Raw genomic sequence first — 20141 nt, forward strand, 5'->3', positions numbered from 1 at the left:
ATGATGATTCAATTCCTTGATACCAAAATACCGTCTTCATAATAATATACTGAGAGAAGGTACAAAATCCCATGTAGGAACAGTGGAAACTAGGGTGAGGGTGAGTAAAGTACTTTCCCCTCATCCTTCCTCACCAAGAAAAAGTTTACATAATCAAGAAAGCTTCAAAGCAAAATATGTTAACTGTATCGGTTTATGATTATTAAACAGTCACTAAATGCAGAAAGTCACCTGAGGGTACAGAGTTGAATACTGTTTATCTAGGAATTACCTAATGAGTCTGAGCTGTTGGTGATAAAAGAAAGAATGTTTTCTCATTGCAAATTGTCCTAGATCGCTTTCAGCTAGAAAAGCCCACCCACAACACTGCCAAAGAAGCACTATAAATGTTAAACAGCTGACTTACCGTTTGTGTGCTTCCTGTTTGCTGCGGCACTCTTCACAGTAGTATTTGTATTCACTGCATAGAGTTTCTGTGTTGCTAAAACCCCTGTGTGAAACACAAAATAATTTTGTCTATACCGGAAAGTTATGTATTCACTTAAAAATATTCTAAACCCAAAGACAGTCATTACAAGTCAAAATAAATAACTCTGCACTTACCTTAAGCAGTGAGTAATGGATGTGTTTTGTTCCACGTCAACAGAAAGGTCTAAAAAATCTTCATCTTTGCTGCTTATCTGTAAAAATAGGGAAATACCTTTGATTTCTTTTTTTTTATAAACATCTTCATTGGAGTATAATTGCTTTACAACCTTTGATTTCTTTAATCACTGTTCCAAAATGATAGAATTAAGTGCACTCTATTATTAGTATTATTAAGTATAATTAAGTATATAAAGAATCCTTTTTCCCCCAAGTTATTCCAAAGGACACTGAATGAGTAACTTTCATTATACGTAGAGGTAAAACACCAAAGTGCACCTGTGACTGATTTTCTTACTGGCAAAGGCTACTGTGATGTGAAATTCCATTACTTCTCCTAATCTCGGTAATACTGTGAAGCATAAAACAAACTGTACCATATACACTATTTCTTAAAAAACACAGGCCAAGACTGAATGAGAATGTTTGGCAAAGGATGTGATATCTGTATTGTTTTATCATTTAAGAAAAAAATTTAGCCCAAAATGCCAAACTGTAATCTTCACTTATGACTTTCTTTTATTTCCCCCCCAAATTGAACAATGTTCTGTTTGAATTATGAATAAATCATCTTATAAAAATGAAGTTACTATTTATTCATCTGAACTGGAGTAGGACAGAACTTTAGTCATCACTTTTCCTACGTGCAAGGAGACGACGCGATGCAATGGGAGGGACCTCCGACTCGGTTCCCGGGGCCTCCCACTCGCAACGACTCTACACCCGTTGACGGTTTGTGATGACTTTTCAATACAACACCAAAAGCATTTAAAGAACATCGAAAGCATTTCCATGAAGGAAAAAACTGGACTTTATTAAAATTAAAATTAAAAACTTCTCATCTACCAAAGACACGGTTCAGAGGATGAGAAGACAAGCCACAGACTGGGAGGAAATCTCTGCAAGAGACACACCTGATAAAGGACTGGTATCCAAAATATACAAAGAACTCTTAAAACTCAACAACAGGAAAACAAACAACCTGATTTTAAAAATGGGTCAAAGACCAGTACAGATACCTCACCAAAGAAGATGTACAGATGGCAAACAAGCACATGAAAAGATGCTCCACATCATATGTCATCAGGAAAGTGCAAATTAAAACAAGACACCACTACACATCTACAATAGAACAGCTAAAATCCAAAACGCTGACAACAGCACCCGCTGATAAGGATGTGCAGCAACAGGAACTCTCACTCACAGCTGGCGGGAATGTGCAATGGTGCAGCCACGCTGGTAGCTCCTCACACAACTAAACATACTCTTCTTACCACGCGATCCAGCAACTGTGCTCAGCGCTGTACTAACCAAAGAGGCTGAGAAGTTATGCCCACACAAAAACCTGCACATGCACGTTCATAACGGCTTTGTTCATAATTATCAAAACTTGGAAACAACCTACATGTCCTTCAGTAGGTGAATGGATAACTCTGGTACCTCCAGACAATAAATCGTAATTCAGCAGTAAAAAGAAATGAGCTGTCAAGCTGGGACCAGACATGCAGGAACCTCAAATACACACTGCTCAGTGAAAGAAGCCAATCTGCAAAGGCTGCATACTCTGCGATTCCAACCACATGGCATCTGGAAAAGGCAAAACTATGGAGGCAGTAAAACAACCAGTGGCTGCCAGGGGTTGAGGAGGAGGGAAGCAGGAATCCGTGGAGCACAGAGTGAAACCACTCTGCAGGATACTGTAGTGATTGACACATCATTATACATTTGTCAAAACAAAGAGAAATCAAAGAACAGACAGCACCAAGAATGAACCCTTAAGTAAACTATGGATTTCAGATAATAACGTATCGACATTGGCCCATCAACTGCAACAAATATACCTTACTAATGCGAAGGATGTTACCATTAGGGGGAAGTGGGGAGGGGGGCAATTTGGGAACTCTCTGTACCTTCCACTCCATTTTTCTTAAATCTATTTAAAAAGAAAAAAAAAAAAAAGAGTTCCTTATTAGTCTCTGCCAGTATAAGTTTATCTGATTCAGTTAACCGAGTAGACTATGTTATTCTTTCCAACATCCATAAAGCATTTCCCTTACCTTTCTAGCTTGTGGGCTCTTTTCCAGTTGACCACGCTACTCTCCTCTGCTACTAAAAACTAGCAGTACAACCATCTCAGTAAAGACTGGATTGGGCAAAAATCATCAGTGAATGCTAAGTCTGGGGGGAGATTCTGATGAGGAACAAGAATATCTGTGTCTCCCACAGTCTCCCTACTAGTTACAAGGGCATAAAAAACAGTCATTATGAAGTGGAGAAACTGAACAACATCGTGAATCGGAGATCAAAATTAATTTTACCAACGAGGGGCAGAAGGAACTGTGTGCCTGTATGTGATATCCTGACGAGGACACATTAACTATGAATTGTTCCGGCCAAGAATGTACAAACCGGGGCTTCCCTGGTGGCGCAGGGGTTAAGAAACCGCCTGCCAATGCAGGGGACACAGGTTCGAGCCCTGGTCTGGGAAGATCCCACATGCCACGGAGCAACTAAGCCCATGCACCACGACTACTGAGCCCACGTGCTGCAACTACAACTACTGAAGTCCGTGTGCCTAGGGCCCGTGCTTCACAAGACAAACCACCGCAATGAGAAGCCCGCGCACCAAAACAAAGAGTAGCCCCCGCTTGCAACAACTAGAGAAAGCCAGCGTGCAGCAACGAAGACCCAATGCGGCCAAAAATAAAAAATTAATTAATAAAAGAAAAGAAAAAAGAATGCACAACCTGCATCTAATTAGAAGGAAACATCAGGCAAACTTGATACGAGGAATGTTAGATTAAAAGGGGGAGGGGCACAGTCTTTAAAAATGTAAGTATCATAAAAGAGAAGAAGACTATGAACATGTTCCAGATTGCAGGAGGCTAAAGGAAGCATGGTGACCACATGCGATGCAAACCACTAAACTCTAAAACCAGACCCTGTGCTGAGAGGAGGCTATGCTGTAAAGGGGTCACTGGCAGAACTGGATAAAGATGCCTAAGTAAGAGTCTGACCTTTCATTCGTCAAGGGAGAACAAGGTAAGAACTTAACAGGAGGCCTGCGTTATCCAACCCTACGAGTAAATCGTTTTCAAGAGATTTACCTACTGCTCATCTTTACAAACTACCCGGCAAGTAGGTAGTTTCCCTCCTTGAGTGTGCGCAGTAGGCTTCAGTTGTTATTCCAACCATAAACAACAAACATAATTGTAGGAAAAGGGGCAACAGATTAATATACTTCCCTGACCTGTAGGTTTTACGAGCTCAACTAAGACTATAATTTCCAGAATATGGCTCTACGGTCTCTTGTAGTGAAACAAACTCAAATAGTTCAAACGGCAGCAAGTACTTCTCTGCCACCTCAGTATTCACTATTAACAAGCGGACAACTGAGAGGCACATCTGTCACAGTCATTACTCTACACCTGAGGATTACAACTTTCCAATGCATCTCTCATACCCATGCTCAAAGAACACTGAATATAATGGATTAGATTTGTTCTACACGAAATTTTATGATATACTTACAGTTTCACAAGTAAGACATCTGGTTTCATTAGTTAATGTTCCCTGAAAAATCTCATGAACCCACGTTGGGTCTGGTGTGCTGTTGTTATTTTCACTGTCAATATTACCGTTGGGCAAACGACCATTTTGCTTTTCCTGCTTTCTCTCTTCTTGTAAGATATCGGCAATCGTGTTTAGTAGGTAATTTAAGAATTCATGGGCGTCTTGCTGCATGTAGTTGTCAAAAAGCTCTGAAAATAAGCATATTTCAGAATTAATAACTTCATTAAAAAACTAAATTAAAAAAAAGAATAGTATTCTGTCAGAGCTAAGTAAAATGTTTGGAACTGTTAGAGTAATGTACAAGAAATAGGTATCTTTCACATATACACATTATGACTGAATTTGGAGAAAATAAAGTTACGATGAAAGAGAATCTTTAAAAAAAGTACTAATAGATCAATGAGAAAAGAGCAAAACCTATCCTCACACATAATGTACTGAGGAGATAAGAAACAAACGCTTTTTATTAACTCATTTAATCCATTACTCCACAAATGTTACAACATGGCAAGTTTTTTTTTTTTTTGGCTGCTGCATTGGGTCTTCGTTGCTGCACGTGGGCTTTCTCTAGTTGCGGCGAGTGGGGGCTACTCTTCGTTGCAGCGCGCGGGCTTCTCACTGCAGTGGCTTCTCTTGTTGCAGAGCATGGGCTCTAGGCGCACAGGCTTCAGTAGTTGTGGCACGTGGGCTCAGTAGTTGTGGCTCGCGGGCTCTAGAGCGCAAGCTCAGTAGTTGTGGCGCACGGGCTTAGTTGCTCCGCGGCATGTGGGATCTTCCTGGGTCAGGGATCGAACCAGCGTCCCCTGCACCGGCAGGCGGATTCTTAACCACTGCACCACCGGGGAAGTCCCAACACGGGGAGTTTTAAAGTAGAAGCTGGACAACCTCTTGGCAGTGCCAAGGCAAATGCATAAGAACCACAGAGGAATTTGTTAACATTAAAAAATACTGGGCCATACATGCTAGAGATTCTGATTAAGTCAGAGATGAGGCCTGAAACCTGCACTTTTCAAAGCTCCTCCAGGTGACTCTGCTGTGCAGTCAGGTTTAGGGAACAAAGGCATCATGAACTACCTATTTACTCCAGAGAATCTCTAAGGCCCCTTCCAAATGTGAGGTCTGTAACTCTGTGGAACGTTCCCTGTAGTTACAGGAATAAGTAAATGTCGTGGAAACCTGAGGGTCGCTAACGTTAAGTGCTTGACCTGTGCTTGCATCACGCACCCTGAGCCTGAAGAGGAAGGACTTCAGGGGCAGGGTCTCACGCCCTGTGACACTGCTATTAACGGTATTTCACAAGCGAGGAAAGGGGACCAAGTGGTAAAGTCACTGCCAGGAAGCGGCAGGGCCCGGATTCAAGCCAGGCCATCCGGTCCGAGCGAGCCACACACAGGCAGCCGGGGCCACCTGGCCACAGAAGGCGCCCGCGGTCCAGCCAACAAAACGCACTCAGATGACCACCCAGTCAGGAAGCTTCACCTTCAGAGCTTCCGTAAACATTTAATAAGTGCCAGGAAGTTCACAGTTTACAGTTTTTTAAACGATAGAATAGAAATTGAGAAGAAAATTTGAGAGCCTTCCTAAAATAAAAGGAATTTAAAAATTACATTTTAGAAGAGCTACAGACATGACTGCATAAAACTAAGTTCCATGCATTAGAACTCATTGAAAAAGTTAAAAACAGTGAAACCTGAAAGTTATGAACATCTTCAACATATAATATAAAGAGTTTATCTCAACAAAACAGAAAATACAAAGTTGGCAAAGGACTTGAAATCAACAATTTATAGAAACAAAACTCAAAAGTTTAAATAAAACACATGAAAAAACATTCAACCCCACTGTAACGAAAAAGGTCTTGATTTTCCTGTCTCTAAAATGGAATGCCATCTTCCTCTGCAAGGTTATTATAAAGATAAAATGGGAGCAAGTGAAAATATTCATTTTCATGAACATTAAAAGAAAATAATGATTTTAATCTAGGTGTCAAAAAGACCTCTGAAAAGTATCACATTTAAGATGCAGGTGCTAGAGCAGGACTGTCTGCTCCGTCCGTGGCCCCACCCCCGGCCACGGGCATGTCACAGGCCAGCACGACGGTGCAGGGCTGCACCTGGACCCACACCTCACTTCTCTGCCGTAAGTCTGTCCTGAGGGGCTTGATTAGCCTTAAACAAACTCCCTATGTTATTTTTAAGAACAATAAAAGCCCTGAGTCCTAAGAGTCCCTGCATTAGTCCATGTGGACTTAACCTCGAACTGATCTTTAATTTGCTGTACTGCGTGTCTTCTGGGTTTTGCCCACGAGGGACAGTGGATCCAAAGCATCTGACACCACTCCCACCACCTGCTCCGGCAGACGTCACTGCACGCCACCCACACCGTGAGACGCCTGCACCTCTGCAAACCCTCCGGCCCTCCTCTCCGTCTCCGAGATCAAGCCAGGTCGTGCTCGGAACCCTCAGATGGCGCCGCCAATGGACTGGTCTGTGCCAAGGCTGAGATGACTGAGGTCAACGACCTTCCCCCTTGCCTCTCAAGGCAATAACCTCCATCCCTAAGAACACCGCCCTGCCCCTCCCCCCAGTCTCCCAGCCTCCACTATTATTGTACCTCATTTCCTTCCTCATCCTTGGGATTTTCTTCTTTCGCAACCCTTTGTCTGCTCTTCCTTCTAAGAGCTGCTTTCTGTTCTAAACTCCCCATTTCTTCAACCTTTGGCATCTTCTAGCTTCCTGCTGCCACCCCTAAACCACTACACTTTCACCTGCATATAAAAACTCTCCCTCAATCAAGAAAGCGTGTAAGATCTGGCCATCCTACCCTTAACCCTCACCCTTCTGTGGTCATGGCTAACCTCCCCTCGCCCACTAATGGCCTGACCCATGGTTTCTCCATCCACCCCGACTCCTGCCCTAACCTGCTCTGTGTCCAGGCAGCTCCTGGACGTGAATGGGGCCCCTCAAAGACCAAGAGCTTCCATCTCTCACTCACCCCTCCCCAGGTCACAAATCTAGAATCACCAACCTCAGGAGGCCCACTAAGATGAGGACTGCAGGGAGATTATGCTAGAGGCGATTCGGGGTCTTGAACAAAGTGGAAACAGACTGGGGGGTCATGGAGAATACAGAGGGAGGGATGATGGGAGAGGGCCAGGAAAAAGACTTGTAACCACTGCTAAGGGCCTGGTTAGGGTGAGGAATGAATAATTCACCACAGTGGGTAGTGATGGCTTAATGCCACAAGCTAGACTCACTCTTCCCTCTTAAATTATTTTAGCATACATGCATGTTTTTCAAAACAAATTTTTTTTGTAAAGCAGAAATATGCAAATGTTTTTATTTTTTTAAAAGATGAAATATCTTTTTGGGGGGTGAGTTCCTTTAATACAGAACAATGACATCATATTCAAAGAAATACCTCAATTGACCTGAATGCTCTATAAATGAGATGCAAAGTAAATCAGATAATACTCTATTTTGTTAAAATATTTTAAATATTATCATCCATTTTCTATAAACATAGTAAACCGAACATACGAGAACCTTGCAGAGCCTAAACTAAGAGCAGCCACTGTAGTTTTAAACATCAACCAAGACCACATAAACATCCAAACATCATCGACTAAATGGCCTCACAACAGTCCCTGTAAACTGTATTATATCTAATTTCTAAACCCTTAGCTTTCTTATGGGTGGCTTTCTTCTCTGCAAAGCAGCATAATGGGCAAGGCGGACTTCAAACTTGCTTTGGCAAATTAAACAAATTCCCTCATGCATTCACTCATCCAACAAATATCTAGTAAGCACCCCCGATGTGGATTGGACTGGATTAAGTCCTCAGACTTAGGTGCATAGAAACAAATGGCTCCCGACACTGAGGTGCATAGAAACAAAGGTGCATAGAAACAAATGGTGCATAGAAACAAATGGCTCCCGACACTGAGGAACTGACAGTCTAGCGGGAGAGACAGACAATGTCAATATTAAATAAACGTATATGAAACGTATAAGCTATCGAAGTCCTGGTACAGCTGTAACATCAATGCAAAAAAAATAAAAGAGGGAAACTGAATCACTGCCTGAAAGTAAGTTTTCTTCATAATTCAGAAATAGCTACAGCTTTTCATCATACAAAATACCTTTCATGCTCTTTTGGAGAAAAAGGATTAATGAATATGAGAAATTATTTACTAAAATCTATTTCATAGCTGTTATTTGTGAACAAGTAGTTATTTCCTCGCTTGAGGAAGACGAATACTTGAATATGTGTTTATATTTTTGTATCTGTGTCTCTGCATAGCACCTGAAATGCTGCTGTGCACATACAGGTTCCCTGAGAAGCAGCACCCTTCCTCCTGCATTCACTGCTGTATCCCCCGCACTCAGAACAGTACTGCCGCACATTAGACGTGCCTGACATTTCTTGAGTGAATGAATGAAGGAACAGACAACAGGGGTTGGAACAGCTAAGATGACATGAGAAGAATAAACTTGGTCCCAAACAACCATGTGAATAATGCACTTTGCCTCGAGCCAGCTGGTCTGACTTCAAGTCCTCCTTAGATGATCCAGCTGAGTCAACTCAGTCGGTTAGGTCACAAACCTGTGTGTTAACTCTTCTAAACAAGGGAGAGCTGACAGGAGTCAATCATAAGCGGACGGCTTCGTCTCCTACCTCCACGACTGCAGGGGTCTCCCGGCCAGTCGCCATGCTTCTCCTCGCGCTGCCCATGGGCGCCCCTTCCTGCCGCCAGGCCCCCGGCGGCCAGGGGACCTTCTGATGCAGAGCGGAGCCCTCCAGGGGCCTCCCGTGGCCTTTTCACAATAAACCGGGAGCTGCCTGGCTCTTCCTTCTCTCTGACTTGACCTTCATCTCACTCCTCTCTACCTGCAGTAATTTTCTTGCTGTCCTTCAAGCACTCAGGGCAAGTGCAGTTTCTGTTCTACCTGCTTGGAACAACCCTGCTTCTGATCTTCAAATGACTTGTCTCTCACTTCACATCTCTGCTCTCAAATCACTTATCAACTCCCTCATCCTCTACCACCTTGCCCTGCTTACTTTTATTTGTAGCAATGACACATTATCTTACGTAACTGTTTGTCTGTCTTTCTCGCTAGAATGTCAGCCCCATGAGGGCAGAGGTCTGTCTTATTTCATTATCCCTAATTCCTGCACAGTGCCTGGAACACAGTAAAGACTAAGCATATAATCATTAGTGCAATGCAAATATCCCTGTCATCAGAGACAACGTATACATGGAGCAACTAACTGTTGTCACACCACGTGCAGGAGCACAGTGCTATAGTGTCTTCTGCTGTGATTAGGTAACATAAATGAAAATTTTAAAAACAAAAATCCATTACTGAAATTAAAATAGATTCTTTCCAAGGGATATCTAAATGATTAGTAATATAAAGCAATAGCGGTTAAAACAATATAGAGCTAACATCCACTGGGAATACAGAATGGGAAGTTTTTAACATAACATGGAAGGAGACTGATTTAAGAACGCTCCAGAAAATACATTCTAAGATGGCGGTGTGGGAAGATGCCGAGTTAGCGTCTCCCAACTAGGGTGCCTGCCAGCCACTTGTGGGGACCTTGATGCCCAAGGAGACGGGAGGAACCCCCAAGTGAACCGGTAGGACGTGGGGGGACTGAAGCGGGAAGAGAAGTGGAAGCCAGACAGGATCGGTGCCCCTGAGGCCGGGGAGATCAGGAGAGGCAGGCGGGAGGGGCCCTTCGGGAGGAGTGGGAGAGGAACAGAGGGCAATGGCCTGGCCCACTTGCGCCGGGAAGCCTGCTAAGTGCCCAGGCTGGTACCCCCGCTCCAAAGCCCCCTCCAGGCCTCGTGGGCCAGGAGGGAGGCTGGGGAGAGCAGGAGAGGCAGATGGGAGGGACCCTCCCGGAGGAGAGGGAGAAGAGCGCAGGGCGTGTGCCCTGCCCACTCCGCCCGGGGAGCCTGGTGGGCTCCCAGGCCGGTCCTCTGCCCTCCAGGGCCCACCCCTCCCCCTGGCAGAACTGGTCCCGGGGGCATAGGAGGGAGGCCGAGGGGAGAACAGGAGAGGCAGGTGGGAGGAGCAGGAGAGGAGAGGAGAGCGTTTGCCCAGCCCACTCGAGCCCAGGAAGCCTGCCGGGCTCCCAGGTGAGGTCTCTGGCCCTCTGAGACCAGGATGGGGGGCACGCCTGGGCCCCTTCTGTTCCTTCAGCCTAAGCCCCACCCCCCACAGCCCCAGGGCCTTTTCCAATCCTGTGGGTCCTAAGAATAGGCCCCGCCCACTACCCAAACCTCGCCCTTGCTTAGGCCCCGCCCTCCACAGCCAACGGCTTTTCCCCCTCTTTTTTCTCCTTTTCTTTCTTTTCCTTTCCTTTTCCCTCCTCCTCTTTTTCTACTATTGCAGTACTGATGTACTCTCTGGTTGTTGATTCATCTATATTTTTATTTTTATAGTCTTTCGAACATATCTGTTAGTTTCCTACTCTAATTTTATTTTTTACTTTGTTTTTTTTTTTTTTTTTTTTTTTTGCCACCCCACGTGGCTTGTGGGATCTTGGTTCACGAGCGGGGGATCTGGCTGAAGCTCCTGCGGTGGGAGCTCTGTGTCGAAACCACTGGAGTAACAGAGAACCTCAGACCCCAGGGAATATTCATTGGATTGAGGTCTCACAAAGGTCCTCATCTCAGCACCAAGACCCAGCTCTACCCAACAGCCTACAAACTCCAGTGTTGGAAACCTCAGGCCAAACAACCAGTAAGACAGGAACACAATCCCACTCATAAAAAAATATATATATATGTCAAAGGTGAAGGATCAAGGTAAAAACCTATAAGACCAAATAAATGAAGAGGAAATAGGCAATTTACCTGAAAAAGAATTCAGAGTAAGGATAGTAAAGAGGATCCAGAATATCGGAAACAGAATGGGGGCAGGGACTGAGAAAACACAGGAAATGTTTAACAAAGACCCAGAAGAACTAAAGAACAAACAAACAGCGAGGAACAACACAGTAACTGAAATGAAAAATACACTAGAAGGAATCCATAACAGAACAACTGAGGCAGAAGAATGGATAAGTGACCTGGAAGACACAATGCTGGATTCACTGCTGTGGAACAGAGTAAAGAGAAAAGAATGAAAAGAAATGAAGACAGTCTAAGACACCTCTGGGACAACACTAAACACACCGACATTCAAATCATAGGGGTCCCAGAAGAGAAAAAGAAAGGGTCTGAGAAAATATGAGAAGACATTACAGTCCAAAACTTCCCTAACATGGGAAAGGAAATAGTCACCCAAGTCCTGGAAGCACAGAGAGTCCCATAAAGGATAAACCCTAGGAAAAACACCAAGACACATACTAATCAAAATAACAAAAAATAAATTCAAAGAAAAAATATTAAAAGCAGCAAGAGAAAAACAAAAAATAACATGCAAAGGAATCCTCATAAGGTTATCAGCTGATTTTTCAGCAGAAATTCTACGGGCCAGAGGGAATGGCAGGATACACTTAAAGCGAGGAAAGAGAAAAACCTACAACCAAGACTGCTCTACCCAGCAAGGATCTCATTCACATTCAACAGAGAAATCAAAAGCTTTTCAGACAAGCAAAAGCTAACAGAATTCAGCACAACCAAACCAGCTTCACAACAAATGCTAAAGGAACTTCTCCAGGCAGGAAACACAAGAGAAGAAAAAGACCCACAAAAACAAACCCAAAACAATTAAGAAAATGGTAATAGGAACATACATGTCAATAATAACCTTGAATGTAAGTGCATTAAATGCCCCAACCAAAAGACACAGACTGACTGAATGGATACAAAAACAAGACCCATATATATGCTGTCTACAAGAGACCTACTTCAGACCTACGGACACATACAGACTGCAAGTGAAGGGATGGAAAAAGATATTCCATGCACATGGAAATCAAAAGAAAACTGGAGTAGCAATACTTGTATCAGATAAAATAGACTTTAAAATAAAGACTGTTACAAGAAATAAGGCGGGACACTACATAATGATAAAAGGATCAATCCAAGAAGAAGATATAACAATTATAAATGTTTATGCCCCAACATAGGAGCACCTCAACACATAAGGCAAATGTTAACAACCATGAAAGGAGAAATCGACAGTAACACAATAACAGTAGGGTCCTTTAACACGCCACTTACACCAGTAGACAGATCATCCAACAGAAAATAAATAAGGAAATACAAGCTTTAAATGACACAACAGACCAGATAGATTTAATTGATATTTATAGAACATTCCACCCAAAAGTGGTAGAATACACTTTCTTTTCAAGTGCACATGGAACATTCTCCAGGATAGATCACATCTTGGGTCACAAATCAAGCCTCAGAAAATTTAAGAGAGTTGAAATCGTATCAAGCATCTTTTCTGACCACAATGCTATGAGACTGGAAATCAATTACAGGGAAAAAAAGTGTAAGAAACACAAATACACAGAAGCTAAACAGTGTGCTACTAAATAACCAAGAGATCACTGAAGAAATCAAAGAAGAGATTAAAAAATACATAGAAACAAATGACAACGAAAACACTACGACCCAAAACCTATGGGATGCAGCAAAAGCAGTTCTAAGAGGAAAGTGTATAGCAATTCAATCTCACCTCAAGAAACAAGAAAAATCTCAAATAAACAATCTAACCCTACAGACTTAAAACAACTAGAGAAAGAACAAAGAAAACCCAAAGTCAGTAGAAGGAAAGAAATCATAAAAATCAGAGCAGAAATAAATGAAATAGAAATGAAGAAAACAACAGTAAACATCAATAAAACTAAAAGATGGTTCTTTGAGAAGATAAACAAAACTGATAAACCCTAGCCAGACTCATCAAGAAAAAACGGGAGAGAACACAAATCAATAAAATTAGAAATGAAAAAGGAGAAATCACAACTGACACTGCAGGAATTACAAAGGATTATAAGAGACTACTACAAACAACTATATGCCAATAAAATGTACAACCACAAAGAAATGGACAAATTCTTAGAAAGGTACAATTTTCCAAGACTGAACCAGGAAGAATTAGAAATAATAAACAGACCTATCACAAGTAGTGAAATTGAAACCATAATTAAAAATCTTCCAACAAACAAAAGTCCAGGACCAGATGGCTTCACAGGTGAATTTTATCAAACATTTAGAGAATAGCTAACACCCATCCTTCTCAAACTCTTCCAAAAAGTTGCAGAGGGAGAAACACTCCCAAATTCATTCTATGAAACCACCATCACCCTGATACCAAAACCAGAAACAGGTATCACAAAAAAAGAAAATTAAAGACCAATATCACTGATGAACATAGATGCAAAAATCCTGAACAAAATACTAGCAAACAGAATCCAACAACACATTAAAAGGATCATACACCATGAGCAAGTGGGATTTATCCCAGGGATGCAAGGATTCTCCAATACACGCAAATCAATCAATGGGATACACCACATTAGAAAATTAAGGAATAAAAATCATATGATCATCTCAGTCGATGCAGAAAAAGCTTTTGACAAAATTTAATACTGATCTATGATAAAAACTCTCCAGAAAATGGGCATAGAGGGAACCTACCTCAACATAATAAAGGCCATATATGACAAACCCACAGCAAGCATCATACTCAATGGTAAAAAACTGAAAGCATTTCCACTAAGATCAGGAGAAGACAAGGATGTCCACTCTCGCCACTCTTACCCAACATAGTTTTGGAAGTCCTAGCCACAGCAATCAGAGAAGAAAAAGAAATAAAAGGAATTCAAATTGGAAAAGAAGAAGTAAAACTGTCTCTGCTTGCAGATGACATGATATTATATATAGAAAATCCAAAGATGCCACCAGAAAACTGCTAGAACTAATCAATGAATTTGGTAAGGTTGCAGGATACAAAATTAATGCACAGAAATCTCTGGCATTCCTGTACACCAACAACGAAAAATCAGAAAGAGAAATTAAGGAAACGCTCCCACTTACCATTGCAACAAAAGGAATAAAATACCTAGGAATAAACCTGCCTAAGGAGGCAAAAGACTTGTACTCAGAAGACTATAAAACACTGATGAAAGAAATCAAAGATAACATAAACACATGGAGAGATATACCATGTTCTTGGATTGGAAGAATCAATATTGTGAAAATGACTATACTACCCAAAGCAATCTACAGATTCAATGCAATCCCTATCAAACTACCAATGGCATTCTTCACAGAATTAGAACAAAAAATTTTACAATTCGTATGGAAACACAAAAGACCCCAAATAGCCAAAGCAATCTTGAGAAAGAAAAACGGAGTTGGAGGAATCAGGCTCCCCAACTTCAAACTATACTACAAAGCTACAGTAATCAAGACAGTATGGTACTGGCACAAAAACAAATGTAGATCAACAGTACAGGATAGAAAGCCCAGAGATAAACCCACACACATATGGGCACCTAATTTATGACAAAGGAGGCAAGAACATACAATGGAGAAAAGGCAGCCTCTTCAGTAAGTGGTGCTGGGAAAACTGGACAGCTACATGTAAAAGAACGAAATTAGAACACTCTCTAACACCATACACAAAAATAAACCCAAAATGGATTAAAGACCTAAATGTAAGGCCAGACACTATAAAACTCTTAGAGGAAAACATAGGAAAAACACTGTTTGGCATAAACCACAGCAATATCTTTTTTGACCCACCTCCTACAGTAAAGGAAATAAAAACAAAAATAAACACATGGGACTTAATTAAACTTAAAAGCTTTTTCACAGCAAAGGAAACCATAAACAAGACAAAAGGACAACCCTCAGGATAGGAGAATATATTTGCAAATAAAACAACAAAGGATTAATTTCCAAAATATACAAACAGCTCATGGAGCTCAATATCAAAAAAACAAACAATTCAATTAAAAAATTGGTGGAAGACCTAAATAGACATTTCACCAAAGAACACATACAGATGGCCAAGAGGCACATGAAAAAATGCTCAACATCACTAATTATTAGGAAAATGCAAATCAAAACTACAATGAGGGGCTTCCCTGGTGGCGCAGTGGTTGAGAGTCCGCCTGCCGATGCAGGGGACACGGGTTCGTGCCCCGGGCTGGGAAGATCCCACATGCCGCAGAGCGGCTGGGCCCGTGAGCCATGGCCACTGAGTCTGAGCTTCGCCATGGGAGAGGCCACAACAGTGAGAGGCCCGCGTACCGGGGGAAAAAAAAAAAAAAAAAAGAGTAGTAACCTAGAGCCATATTATTTCAGCACCTTCATATGTTTTAGGGAATGAGATATGACCCATGCTCATCTCAATTCATGTGATAATGAACAGTGTCAACTGACTTAAGGGCAGGCCTCCCCACTTATGTGTTTAAAAACCAACACTAAAGACTTTTCAGGTCATATTTCTGTGCACATCATTATATTTAATAGATAACAAATCTAACGAAAAACACTACTCAATTTTATTTCTGCAATGATTGAAATGCCTACATCCAAACAAACGAACAGACAAGCAGCATTCTACATGTTTCTTGAGTCCATCTGAACCTTCTGAGGTAGCACACCACACTGGACAGAACACTGGGCTCAGATGTCAGGAAGAAGTGCGGGGCTTGACAGGTGCCCTTAACGTCTCTGAGAGCCAGTGACATCACGTAAAGTGAGGAAGTAATGTCTAACTTATGCACTTGCTATGAAAATTAAATGAAAAATATTTTAAGAGAGAAAAGAGAAGTGGGATGCAATCAGTAACTATTTTTAAAAGTGGGGTGGGGACAGGAGGTAAAGTTAAAACTACCTACCCTAAGCCAGAAAGTTTACTTTATTGTGTTAAGTCTTTCCTTTCCCTGGGGTGTGACTCCTGGCAAGTCTTTTAGCTTCTGTTTCTTTCATGGCTAAAATGGGGTAAATAACATGCTCTCTCATCAGGTTATCGTAAGGATCAAATGAGTTAACATACATGAAAGCATTATGAGAACAACAAATGAACAATAAGTGAAAGAAAAACACCCCAAAACCCCACAACTCTTCTTGACAGAAAAGCCAAACAGGCAAAAAAGAGAAATTATGATTTCTCATTTCGTGGCACACAGAATTTGATCTTTGTACAACATACGTCAAACGGCAATCGCACCGCACGGTAATCACCGTGTGACTGTCTCGGCACCAAACTGGCACTGCGTTCGAGACAGGAGTATCACCGCTGGCCTTTCAGCAGCTAACGCATCATCAGCCGATGCTTGTTGCACCTGATCTTCCTGTTAAATAAGCAATACATTAAGAAGTAGACGAGGGCTTCCCTGGTGGCGCAGTGGTGGAGAGTCCGCCTGCCGATGCAGGGGACACGGGTTCGCGCCCCGGTCCGGGAAGATCCCACATGCCGCGGAGCGGCTGGGCCCGTGAGCCGTGGCCGCTGAGCCTGCGCGTCCGGAGCCTGTGCTCCGCAACGGGAGAGGCCGCAGCAGTGAGAGGCCCGCGTACCGCAAAAAAAAAAGAAGTAGAAGAATTACCATTTTCTTTCCGTAATCTTGTTATGAACTTCTTAGGAGGTATGACTCCAACCTTTTTCTTCTGGGTAGCGATGCTGTGGAAGAGGTCTGCTAAGCACGTCAGAAGACTCTCCTTCTTCCTAGGTTGACTCTTGTACGCGAGAACTTTTTCCCGAAATGGACGACAAAAATAAAGTGCTTGAAGAACTGAATTGCAGTAGCAAGTATTCCCAAACTAGAATAGAAAAAAACATTTTTGTTAAATTTGAGGCAACACAGTTTTCAGAGAAAGAATGTCTATGTCTAAAGCTGAGAGAAGAGAAAGACAAGATAGGGAATTGATGATCCTCATAACTTAAAAGGTACCTGAGAGCACAAGTAACTGTCCTGATTGCAAATCACCCAATTCTAACATTAAATGGATGCTCCTGGCATCGGTTTCAGGTTAAAACAGAAGAAAAATACATGCAATAAATCTGGCCTTTATTAAAACTGAGTTAAAGAACTACATAGTTTAAATAGTGAGATTAGTTAAGGTTTAGGCTTCTGGCGAATTCCGTTTCCAATTCCCATTGTTATGACAGTACTGGTTGTATACAAAGCATTTTCTATACTGTACGTGTAAAAATGTAACTCTCAAAAATTCTTTAAAAAAAAACGTAAGAGTGAGGTTTACTATCAGGTTCTTCCGTGCCATCCAAAAAATAAACCAAAACAAAAAATAAGGAAAAACAAGATACTCTGAAATATTAGATGAAAAAGCCATCAACGTGACAGCCTAACAACCACTGAAATGCCGAAATGCCAGGTCACATTATTCTCCATCCGTCAGAAGGACGTGGACTTGGCTCCAGAGTTGAACCCTGAACTGCAGCCCCACCTCTCACTGGCCACGTGGCCTGGAGCAGGTGACTGATCACTCAGCCTCAGTTTCCTTCTCTTTAATAACAGGGGAGAAAGTCATCCTACTTTACAGAGAAAATAACACAGGGTTTAATAAATATTTTTCGCCTTCTTTTTTCCTTCCCATTAATAGACACTGACTCCCAAAGCTGGCTAATAAAACCCCTAGAAGTCCATCACTGAGGAGCTGGGGAGTAAACAAGGGATGAGGACAGTTCTCAGAGAACTGCCACGGGGCGGGGTCAGGCATACAGTAACCAGAAACAGGCAAGTGGAGAAGAATGCTGAAGAACGGGCACTCTTCAATTATGTCCATAAATACATGCACACGTTTGCTTATATTTTAAAACTAGGAAGAATATATCAAAAGCTAATAAAAATGGTTATATATAGAGAAAGGGAAAAGAGTAAGAGCAATGAAAGTGAGACTGCTGTACACGTACACGGTTATAAAAAGTTTACCTTGTAACCATATTTTTAAAAACTAAATTAAAATGAAAAAGACAGAATAAATTCCTAAAATTGAAAATAAATAGAAATAAATCAGACCTAAATGTGTACCAAGTTGGTGGTAGAACTACGTAAAGAAAAGAGTGAGGGCTTCCCTGGTGGTGCAGTGGTTAAAAATCCACCTGCCAATGCAGGGGACACGGGTTCGAGCCCTGGTCTGGGAAGATCCCACACGCTGCAGAGCAACTAAGCCTGTGTGCCACAACTAGAGCCCACGAGCCGCAACTACTGAAGCCCATGCGCGTAGAGCCCGTGCTCCGCAACAAGAGAAGCCACCGCAATGAGAAGCCGGCACCACAAGGAAGAGTCGCCCCCACTCGCCACAACTAGAGAAAGCCCATGCACAGCAAAAAAACCCCAACACAACCAAATAAATTTTAAAATAAATAAATAAATAAAGCTTTAAAAAAAAAAGAAAAGAATGACTTCAAATAACTTTAAAACACAGAATTTTTACTATCCATGCCTACTGAACTACAGTCTAAGAACAAAAAGAACAAAGAAGTCTTAAAACAGCATTCAGTACTCACACTGTTAGAATTAACCCATTGATATTGCTATTTTGAAACCACTAAAGATATACTGTAAGACAAAGCAAGGAAGGAATTATGTTAATATCCCCTAGGAATCAAAAAAAATGTTTTTAAATTTATTTTTGGCTGTTAGGTCTTCTTTGCTGCGCACAGGCTTTCTTCAGTTGTGGCGAGCAGGGGCTACTCTTCGTTGGGGTGCGTGGGCTTCTCACTGTGGTGGCTTCTCTTGTTGCGGAGCACGGGCTCTAGGCGCGTGGGCTTCAGCAGTTGTGGTGCACGGGCTCAGTAGTTGTGGCTCGTGGGCTCAGTAGTTGTGGCATGCGGGCTCTAGAGTGCAGGCTCAGTAGTTGTGGTGCATGGGCTTAGTTGCTCTGCAGCACGTGGGCTCTTCCTGGACCAGGGCTCAAACCCACGTCTCCTGCATTGGCAGGCAGATTCGTAACCACTGCGCCATCAGGGAAGCCCGTAATCAAATTTTTTAACGTAAAGGAAAAAAGATACAATAGTAAAAATCAGAAGAGTAAAAGCCCTTTACAGTTAAATTGGAATTAGAAATAGCAGTATAAACTCATGCCTCTTTGTAAATCTTAAAGTGTGTGTGTGTGTTTGTGTTCTCAGGTTCTGTCCACTGAAAAGGCCTCCACATCAATAAATTTCCCCTGAATCCAGATTGTGGCCTCTAAAAACCCTTTTCCCACAAAAAGGAACGAGGACGACTTACAGATATGGCTATACAACGTAATGGACAGGAAATGTACAATGTACAAGATTAGCCTGGAATATCTTTTTGTGTGGCTTGAAGAGCCAACTTTCATCAAAAAGAATTACTGCAATGGATTAAAAAGCACATCAACTACACAAATATCTATGTGGTTTATTAGTCTCCAGTGGAAGTTGTAAACAAGAATATAAAAAAGGAAAGCATCAAAGTTCTACCCCACCTTTCTCATAAAAACCATATTTCAGGGGGCATTAAAGTTATTGTTTAGAGAATAATTCTGGCTAATAAATCCAGAAGAAATCATTGTAAATAATGGATTGGGTGATAATTATCCCTGGATACCTAAAACATTTGGTTAAAGGTTGGTGGGGAACTTTAAAATGGGGGGCTCAGACCTGAACGCCCAATGCATTCCAGCATCATTCAAAATGAACAGCCCAAACTTTACATCCCGTGATGTGGTGCACCAAGAAATATGTAGCAATTCCTATAAAGTATTCTTGCCTTAAAAAACAAAATCAAATCCCTAAACTTTAATCAAGTGTCTAGATTGAACTACCAATTTACAAGATACTCAGGGAACAGAGGAAGAAGTTAAATACCCCAAAAAAGGAACAGGACAACGGACTCAGCGAAGATTTACAACTTCTATGTTCACATTGCCAGTCGGAGCCAAGAACTGATTTCGTAAAGACAGATGTGTTTACAGGCTTTCCAGAGAAATGCTAAAAGTATATGACAATGATGCA

The 20141-nt window shown here is 41.9% G+C and overlaps 1 protein-coding gene across 3 annotated transcripts in view; it reads right to left on the reverse strand.

Annotated features, from left to right (window-relative positions):
- The window catches only part of USP12 (ubiquitin specific peptidase 12), a 77571-nt gene that overhangs the window by 14385 nt on the left and 43045 nt on the right, over nucleotides 1-20141 (reverse strand). For 2 of the 3 annotated variants that reach the window (XR_009536850.1, XM_060129514.1), the window contains exons 3-6: nucleotides 16747-16960; nucleotides 4177-4406; nucleotides 604-680; nucleotides 407-490 (exon numbers count right to left, since the gene is read on the reverse strand). Coding sequence is in view for 2 of the 3 variants with exons in the window: in XM_060129514.1 (XP_059985497.1) it covers nucleotides 407-490; nucleotides 604-680; nucleotides 4177-4406; nucleotides 16747-16960 (605 nt within the window). In the remaining variant the exon portion in view is untranslated. The remainder of the gene's footprint in view (nucleotides 1-406; nucleotides 491-603; nucleotides 681-4176; nucleotides 4407-16746; nucleotides 16961-20141) is intronic. The other variant, XM_060129515.1, reaches the window with a different exon arrangement.

The sequence above is a fragment of the Lagenorhynchus albirostris genome, chromosome 18 (assembly GCF_949774975.1).
Source record: "Lagenorhynchus albirostris chromosome 18, mLagAlb1.1, whole genome shotgun sequence".
In the NCBI taxonomy this organism is placed as follows: Eukaryota; Metazoa; Chordata; class Mammalia; order Artiodactyla; family Delphinidae; genus Lagenorhynchus; species Lagenorhynchus albirostris.